This window comes from Spodoptera frugiperda, chromosome 25 (genome assembly GCF_023101765.2).
Source record: "Spodoptera frugiperda isolate SF20-4 chromosome 25, AGI-APGP_CSIRO_Sfru_2.0, whole genome shotgun sequence".
NCBI lineage: Eukaryota > Metazoa > Arthropoda > Insecta > Lepidoptera > Noctuidae > Spodoptera > Spodoptera frugiperda.
The window spans coordinates 7,094,125-7,103,879 of NC_064236.1; the positions used below are offsets into that span (position 1 = coordinate 7,094,125).

The following is a 9,755-nucleotide window of genomic DNA, read 5'->3' on the forward strand; positions in this document are numbered from 1 at the left end:
TGCTGTGATTCGGTGAGAAAAAAATATATTATGGCCTTTATTTCTTGTTACATTTTAATCTCATATAGGTATCCAAGTATGCGTGACTGTACAGATCGATTAAGATGTTTGCTATTCGGTTTAAAGTCGTTATCAAAATTATGTTTTTTTTTTATAAATGAACTCGACATCCCCTAAGTTCTTGTAGGATCATTATTAATCATTCATCTTCATCTGTTAAAATTTTCTATAGGAGTTCACTGCATAAGTAATTATACGATCTACAGGTAGTTGTTCCGAGTGTGTCTGTGATGTGAGTGCACCGTGACTAGACCGGAGATAGACGTACGAGGTGTAATTTTATAAACATACTAGCGATGCCGTCGAACCACGAGCCGTCACCGCCGCGCCGCTCGTCATAATTAAATTGTCGGCGAATTTACTTCACGGATGATATTTTAGAATACTTTAATAGTTATTCCGAAACGTTTATGTTAACACTGTAACACGTTATTTGCCTAATAGTAACAACTAGTGCGTTTTCTGATCTTTATAGTTTGGTGTAGAAGTTATCTAGTCACTAAATCCAAACATTTAATTTAACATTTACGACGCAGTACAAGTAACTAAAATTTTAATATTTTTTTTAAACTTATATTCTAGTCAATAAACAGATTGTTCCAGTTTATTACCAGGGAAAAATCTCTCTTCATTCTTGTTGTTTATCGTATGTATCGCATTATCTTTGACCTCTCGGACTCTGCAGCGTATTAACGTTAGCTCAAGTTTCTGTAAAATACGATGCAATAAAGTATTCTCCATTTTTCTATTCATTTTTCTTTCAAACATTTTTGTGGTTACTCATGCTCATGATTTTGTTATGATATTTAATCCTATTTTTGTCACGTATTATAATGTTATTAATAGTGTACTATCGATAGTATTTAACAAATAATTATGTACATATCTCAAATGAGGAGTTCCATTGCTATACGTACTTATCTAAGGTTGTTAATTAAGTTTTTAAGTGTGGGAGAGCTATGTTTCGCCACAAATGGGCCGGTTCTATAGACGTTATACCACGGCCTCACAGAAAACGTGAAATTTTCCAATTAGTCTTCCCAATCTGCGATTCTCCAATAATCCTTAAATTTGCAATATCAATGCAAAAAACTAACCCCCAAAGTAACCAGTACTCATACACTTTTTAAGTGTGGGAGTACCATGCTTCGGGACGAATGGACCGGCACTACCGGAGTTATACCACGGCCTCACAGAAAATGTGAAAACGTGAAACAACGCTTTCGTTGTCTTTCGTTGTGTGAGTGAAGTTACCGGAGGCCCAATAACCCAATCTTCTCAATCCGCGATTCCCCAACAATCCTTAAATGTCTAACCCCCAAAAGGCCCCGCTCGTAACGCATCTAGCGTTTCGGATGTCCATTAGCGGCGGCGATTGCTTACTATCAGGTCTGCTCGTTTACCGGCTTATACCATAACAAAGGTAGACAAAACTGATATGATAGATGTTCCTATGTGGCGACGTATTTGGCGTTCTATTTCTCTAGGTCTGTGCGAGTGTGGGAGTCAGGGGTCGCAGTATATAATTATTTATGTCGAGATGTACAGAGCTGTCACAAACACAGCTGAACACTAGAGAACTGGCTTGTTCCTCTGCTTGACGATTTATACATTGGTACCTCGCTACTTGGTAATCTTTTTTAATATATGTACTATTAATAATTTTCGTTAAGTCTCCACCCTTAAGAAGATAGGTAGTTAATGCCCATGACGTTAAAGCCGCCGATGTACGATAAATTCATAATATCTACTTACTTACTTAAGCTTAAATAAATAACATTTTAATTTTAAACCACAACTTCCAGGTAACGTTAACGCTCCTCGCCTCACGTTTATTTTGTGTTGAGCAATACTTAAATCAATTATAACACTATAATCTTCAATAAAATGAAAATTCCACGTAAAATACGTAACCGACGGCCAATATCTTGTTCTGAAAATTTTAATTCAATACTTCCGAATTTATTTTCTACATTTGTTTTAATGCGTTTTCATTCAGAAAAGAATTGTTCTTATTGTGTTTTTGACGTATAAAAAACAATTTTAACAAAAAAAAACCGACTTCAAAACATAAATATTCCAAAACAAATTAATATGCACTAAAAAGTAAAAGAAATAATTGCGTATTTATCAACAACTTAATAGATCAACTAACTTTACTAACTCATCACACACATTATAATGTAAGTAGGTACAATTATTGTTATTTCTGGAGTCGGTGTCGGGACCACACTGACATCGTACTCTTTCAAACACAAAAAGAATTTCTCAAATCGGTCTATTACTGCCGGAGATATCGATTAACATAAAAAAAAATACGGTCGAATTGAGAACCTCCTCCTTTTTTTGAAGTCGGTTAAAAATAAATCTGATTGTATTACGTAGAAATAATAAATGAGAGACTGCCGCTGTTGTGTGCTTGCTGAAATCTGAAAATAAGAGAAACATTAACCGCGGGTGACCTGAAAATGAATGGACAACTATGACATATATACGGTGAACGAACTTAAAATTACTCCTTTTCTACATAAACTTTACAAATGTAAAGTAGCTTCTACAATTTTTTCTCTTCTGTACACGACTTGTGTACGACTCGTATCTAGGTTACAATAAGACATATTATATGTATATTATAATTGAGAACTCCATTGCTGCCAAATTCAAATTAGCTAAAAAAAAAAAAAAATTTCCTCAAATAACAAGTTTCGGGAAACGAGCGAGTATGAAAACTCAATGAGGATTGTTTAATGACTCCGAACCCAGTAAAACGGTTAAAACGACTATTAAGTGTTGCAGAAAAAGAACCTTCAAACTTTTGCCAATAAAAGTGTTCGAACAACTACCAGTCAGGTTCATTGGCTAAAAATGGAATAAGCCAAATCCAATCAAAATTGTCGTTTAGTTTACAAATTGTTTTGTTTTGCGCGATTGGCCATTCGATATGATTTTCCAATTTTAAATCCTGGCTGTACTAAACCGTCATTAAAGTCTGGCTGTCTGGAGTGGGATAGTCAAGTGGTACTGGTACTCTAGATTAATAAACCAAACCATATTCGATAACAAGCTGAAATCGTTTATATTCCAAAGTAGTTGAGTTGACCACGCGGACGATCGCTTAGTTTGATATTTGGTTCTCTTTTTTTTTTCGATTCATCTCTATTTATGAACTACCTTCGCTCTTCGGTCATTAATGGAAAATCGCAATAAAGAATTTGTGGAATCAGTTTAGTTATTCTTTATTACAATTTAAGTGATTCATTGTAATAAGCAATGAAAATGTCAGTTTCTGTTGAAGTATGAAATCAAAGTTAATTGTTTCATTACTTGAATATTAAATAAGCGTATATTTTTTTAAATTCATTGTAACACTGAAGTACCAATAATAAATATTAAATTGGGATCCCGACCATTGAAAGGGAATGTCTAGTTTTTATTTCTTCTTTAATTAGAACTCTTTTAATATTATATTAAATACAATATATCAGTTGCAAAGTTGTCATTTTCTAAAGTATACGTGTTCTTCCAACAATAGCTCTCACGTGCTGTGAAAACGTATTAATTAAATGTTCGTTACCGAAATTGTTTGTACTTCAGCCAGGTCAAAACTAGTGCAGCGTCCTACTTACATACGTAATGTTCTTCGGTTGATGTATTGCTTTGTGAAGTTATTATTGTGTTTTCTCGCGATCGTTTATATAATTGTGTATTTGGATTTTTATTTTATTTACATTTCTTTCTTTCAATTATATTAATAGCCTTCAACATTGGAAAGTAATTGTAACCTAAGGACAAACCTATTTGATATTAATAATTCGATTCACCTTTAATATTTCTCTGAAAATACTTCTACAAAGGAACTCAGAGGAAACTTTATGCTAAGTAATGATGCGACTACAAACGACAATGCAGCCTTTCTTTATTTGATTAAATTTATTTATAAATATAAAAGGGATGTCGTCTGCAAAACTTTTATTATTTGTGCAGTTAGAATTCCGATTCAGAATAATTATAATAGGAGCCTTTGGCTTTTCCATTTCTAGTTGTTTTATCGTATAAAAGACGCTCGTTGAGTTAAACGATTGAGATACTTAGGGCATCTTATGCATTGGAAAGAATGCTCTTTGCGACTTAGGATCGTGTAATACGTATATGCATAACAAGCTTTTCTGACGTAACTCCACAAAGGTTGAAAACAAGAGCTGAGTAATAGACTCTTTTAGTCTTCTATTCGTTGTTTCGTATAGGGTAATCGTATTTTAAACTCTTCAGAAATATGTTCGTGTGATGCACTAAGGATAGGGCTTTACGCGAGTGCTGTTAGTGCTAGTGCGATATAAAATCTAATCTATTCCTAAACCGGAACAACTACCTGTCGAACGTGCAAATATTTGTTCCGTATGGCCATCGAATGTGTAACAGCTGATACCTTCCTGTCGTCATTGTTTTTCCTAACACCAATTAGCCCGTATTCAAATAGTGCGAATGTAAAACTTTTATTTCACGATTGAGAGAAAAAAATATTTTTGTTTTTTGTGACCAGTGTGCCTACACACTCGTCTGTTGGTACACATATTAACTAATATGTAATAGTGGTTAGTAATAAGGGGCAGTGGGAGTGCTAGTACTACACCTCCGCCTACGACATCTTGGAAATCTTGTAATATTGCATTACATTCCATAAAGGAGTCGATGACTTTTGATCTCGTTTATTCAGTTAATCGACATGTATTGTATCATATCTAGATATTATATTATGAGTCAAGTTTTTATAAAATATTTGCTCATCATTGTGGCAAAGCTCGTTATATTCACCACGCGTTATTTAAAATTCTGTTATAACCGAGCGAATTAATCAAATATTATTACCGCCGACGTCCCAATTTATGTTAACATCGTAGTTAAATTTTAATTATAACTTTCATATTGAACTCGATCTGAATCGAGGCATACTTAACCATTTGTGGTGCGCTCAAATTCAAACGTCCGTTCGATCGGAATGCATTACTAGATTTGTTAGAGGTTCGCTAATTACTTTTGATTTATTGAAATTAAGTACGTGTCATTCTAGTCGTAGTAAAGCCTTCATTGTTTGTCATTTTGTTCACTTAATTAAATCTATACTAATCCAATTTTATATGTGTGTTCCTGTGAACATTGCGTTATATAGAAGTGATGAAGATGATTTTACAATGTGTAATTGTTTGAATGAAGAGTAGTTCAACGTCTAAGTTTTATTAACATGCAAAAGTTATTCCAAATATTTCGTGTACAATAACCGTCGGTGGTTGTGAGCGTAATATTTATAAAACAATACCGACAAACATTTACAAACATCTTGGGGAATATAAATTGAGACTTGCATAATACCAGTGTCCAGTGGTAGTGCGAGCAATCAAAGGTAATTGCAATAGATTGGTTGTACATGTTGCCGGGGCGCTAGCGTTTACCGCCGACTCTATGCACATGACACCAACGTGTGGACCAATTATTTAGTCAAGTGCTCTTCTACTGATAGTGTCTGCCGGCCGATTGCTCAGATCGGTTTTTAAACGTGCTAGGTATATTGTGCGAAGTTAGCTGTTTTATTGTTACTTTTTGGAATGCTTATGATATAATTTCCGTGTCTCTTTATTGATTAAATAGAGGCTTTCAACAACTTCTCTTAAATTTTAAGGTAACGGGACATTTAAGGGGTTAGGTTAAATGTTTCCTCATGCTAGGTAACTTTTCTTAGTTAAGAGGTGGTTTAGGGGTGGTTGCTGAAAATGGTCATAAAGGTTTTGTAACTTTGAAAGAAAGTATAAGTGTTTTTAGTATATGGCTAGGATTTTGAAGTAATTAGATTTTTTTTACAATTTGTCCTTGTTGCTTGTCAGGTTATGTAGATAAGGAGACTTCAAAATTTTGTTAGGTACCTATATACTAAGGAATAGGAAGTTATTGCAATTTGACACCGCCATGTTTAGCTAGCAATTTATAGTTTTAGAAACAATAAAGTTATTGATATTGTTGATGTTTTGAAATGTATATTTATATTATGACTGGCACTGTTAGATGCTGATGTTTTGCTAAGAGAAATAGTTTAAATGTTTTTTCAGGATAGTTTGAAATTCATCTAAGAGTTTTATTTTGTTCCTAGGCAGAAAATGTTACCCTATTCATTAGGAGCCGCGGTATGTTTCGCATAATGAACACAGTCCTTTGGAGCTCACTATGCATAAAAACTGGCTAAACAAACTAAGCAGGTATAGCATAAAGAACTATAGGACGCCTACACGAGGTAGGCCTGAATGTCGTACATATTTAGATTGGAGACAAAAGGTTTGACAACAATTATGCAAACCCTGCTGTTTTCATGTACTTGAAAGCATTTATTTATGAATTAGCGTCAAGTAAGTATTTCGATTCTAGTTAAAACTGGGAATGCGTTAACTCTCCTATAAGAGTTTTATGTAGTTTGTGATAGAATTAGAAATACCTTTATTGAAAACTTCAGTCGATTTATTTTATGACTGAATTATATTATGTGCCAATTAAGTATGTTTATATCTTGTATGTTTTTGTGATCATGGAGTTTGTATGGAATAATATCTCAAATTTAAGTTACGAATCTGAGGTATGATTTGATTTAATAGTATCTTAATGATATGTAGTTTACTATTATGTGTTTTCGTAAATATCGTTTGGGCACTTTTTACGTAAATTGATGTTTAGTTTCGTGTATCGTTAGTCGTTCGGAATTCTAGCTTACTTTTATTCTGACAATACCTAATCTTCGAAGACTCTGAGTAAGAAAACCAAAGGAATTTATATATAAACCGTTCTTGTTATCTGTAATTCCCTTACTTTTTATGTAATACGCAAAATACGTGTGTAATTTATTTCAGGGCAAGTCGGAGTCATTGATTAAACGTATTATCAGGCCAACTACCTCAGACCTAACAGAGTATGAAATTGTTTTCTGCTATCGCGAGCTGTTTTTGGCAGTTGAACGACATTTTATGTTTTTATTGTCGACTGATTGTCAAGCGGTGACTTTGTGAGTAATCAATACAGTTTTGGTGGTACCGCCGAGCGTCTTAGCTCGACCGTAAAAACGTTCTCGTTTAAAAAAAGCGAAGCAATGAGTGCTCTTGCTTTGGGTGAGCACAATAGGGCCCCCGTTGTTTTGAAACCTGACACCAGTTACGTCACTTGTTCTAATAACGATCTAAATTGTTGTCAATTCAGTTTAAGCGCTTCATTGTTATATAACAAGTACCCAGTTCGCTACTGCTACATGTAATTAAAATGATAGCGGTTCTATCATCATAATCACTAAATTGACAATGTCATTTCGCTCGGCAGAACAACTTAGGCAATCGCAGGTTTAGAAAATTACATTACAAGTGACAATATACGTGTTATTTATTTTTTGTTATTAACTTACTGACTTTGCAATTGTATACGTGTAACATGATAATGAGGAGTAAAAGGATAAATAAAATAGCATCTATGGAACACTGGAAACGTCGATAGTCGTAGGGTTTCACTTGTTTATCGGTCATGATGGCAGAACGTGTACACCAGCGGTAAATATGAAGAACTGTGTCGTCGCTCAGCGTCGTAAGACGTGAAACTTGAGATGTCAGCGACACAAGGCCGACAGGAGCTGTTCGTCCTTGGCAAGGACAAGGCAGGGTGACTCACCTAGAGGCTGGTGCAGAGCGGCGTGTGCGTCACAGTCAGCACAGATGGTGGAGCGCAGCATCCTCTCGCGCTGGAGCCGCCGCAACAGCTGCAGGTGCTGCGGCGTGAACACCGTTCCCGAGCGTTCGCCCACCAGCAGCACGTCCCCGGCTTCCCACCAAGCTTGCTCGCGCAAAGTTCCATCGCGGTTGAAGAGGCCCATGTCTTTGTAGCCTTCTGGTGGGCTGAGCGCGCCCGGCTCCGGCTCTTGGTACCGCTCGCACGCGCCACAACCCGAACATTCTTCGCCTTCACCCTCATCAGAGTATCCACATTCATCGCGCACGACGATAATGTAATCAGCTTCAAAAAATTCGTTAGCGCTCTCATCGAATATAACTCGGTGCTTTTTAGATTTGGTGCCCTTTTTCAGTGATGATTTTAAGTTTTCGTGATCTTTATTGTGGCGCGTGTCGCGCGCGGCGCGGTCGCCGCGCATCGTCGCGAGTTATCGCGACGCGAGCGGTCGCTAAAGTGTCGGAAGGCTAGGACGGCAGGCGTCAGGCGGCGGTGTATGCCGACTGCAGCGCCGCGCCCGCCCTATCGATCGTCGCCGCCCGCCGCCTCGTTGGGGCCCGCCAGCGTTACGCCGACCATCCACACACACCACCGAGACGATTTCCCACTTGCCATGCTATAAACATTGAGCACCGCGCGCGCTCATTAATTGGGCTCATAAATAAAAATGTTAACCAAAATTTTTTTTTAATTTTTTTTTTCTTATTACGTTAGAAGTAACGTCTGATGTAGTGTATATTTTAAATTTAACGTCGCGTATGGTTTTCTAATTTTCTAATCACTTCTCGTTGGGTTGACGGCAATGTGAGCACTGGCGGAGTATCCCTAGCTAGAGAACAATAAGTCGCGCTCGTATATCGTGCGATGTAAATAAATAGTGTGAGTCGCACGCCTGTGCCGCGTGTTTACAGATGCTTGTCAACATTGAAAGAGAAAGCGACGCCACGGGCAGCTCAGAATACAGCTGACCGCCGCACTTCTAGTCATTGTAACCACAAGTTTGGTACCTCAACTATCGCATTTGAACACAATTTAATTTAAATCTTGCTTGTAAATCCCACGAATACAATAATCATTTTCCTCAAATGTTTTCTGAATTAAATTTTCTTAGGTTCTTTTTCGATAGAAATGTTTGTTAGTTATCTATTTACTGAATATTTCTTTTTTTGTTTACAGGTAAACCCGAGGCGGACGACGACATTTATGGATCGTTCACTAATTATAGTAAAATAAATATTTGTACATATTTACATGATATTTACTTTTAGTCCTAATAGATTTACCTATTTATATAGGAATTCTAACATTTCTAACAATTTGGTGCTCAGGCTATTTTTAGAGGGATAACTTTACGTTTTAAATGAAATTATTACATTACAAAGTAAGTACCTACCTACGTAAGTTTTTAAGCCGTAATTGCCTAGAACTAGCCAATGGACCGTGCCCTACAAAGAGTCAATACAGCATCAGTAGGTACGTATAAAATAACCAACTTGTATCAAATGAGAGTGCCCCGCCGCAGCGTTCTTTAAGTATCAATTACTCTTTCAATAGACCTCTCGACATTTCAAAAGTACCCGATTGCATGTGAAATGTATAAAGCCCTGTATACAAATGTTTACGTAATAAAACTTGCCATTTTCTGTAATTGAAATGTATTTCCATGGAAAGCAATTTATTAAATGAAAAGGTCCGTGGGAATGAAAATTTTGTAATTATTTTAAAATCATCTCAACTTTGTAATTATGTTGTATTCAAGCTTAATTATACATACATAAATATTTGGACGTATATGTTAAGAAGGTAGCATATTTCTACATATAATGTGCTCAAAACAGAAACAGGAAAAGTTTTAAGCGGCAGAAGCATGAACTTGAAATTGAGTAGCAGACTAAACAATTCGTTAGGAAAATTAAAGTGAACAAGGTAAACAATCGCAGCTCGGCCTT

At 36.1% G+C, this 9,755-nt stretch overlaps 1 protein-coding gene and 1 long non-coding RNA gene across 5 annotated transcripts in view; one reads left to right on the plus strand and one right to left on the minus strand.

Moving 5' to 3' along the window:
* Nucleotides 1–8,396, minus strand: part of LOC118282310 (uncharacterized) — a 122,098-nt gene extending 113,702 nt beyond the window's left edge. For 3 of the 4 annotated variants that reach the window (XM_035572706.2, XM_035603529.2, XM_035603454.2), the window contains exon 1: nucleotides 7,750–8,396. In XM_035572706.2, coding sequence (XP_035428599.2) covers nucleotides 7,750–8,227 — 478 coding nt within the window. In that variant the 5' untranslated portion in view covers nucleotides 8,228–8,396. The remainder of the gene's footprint in view (nucleotides 1–7,749) is intronic. The other variant, XM_035603373.2, reaches the window with a different exon arrangement.
* Nucleotides 1–9,052, plus strand: part of LOC118261815 (uncharacterized) — a 123,330-nt gene extending 114,278 nt beyond the window's left edge. The window contains exon 5 of the long non-coding RNA XR_004782448.2: nucleotides 8,983–9,052. This is a non-coding gene — a long non-coding RNA (uncharacterized LOC118261815). The remainder of the gene's footprint in view (nucleotides 1–8,982) is intronic.
* The last annotated feature ends 703 nt before the right edge of the window (nucleotides 9,053–9,755 follow it).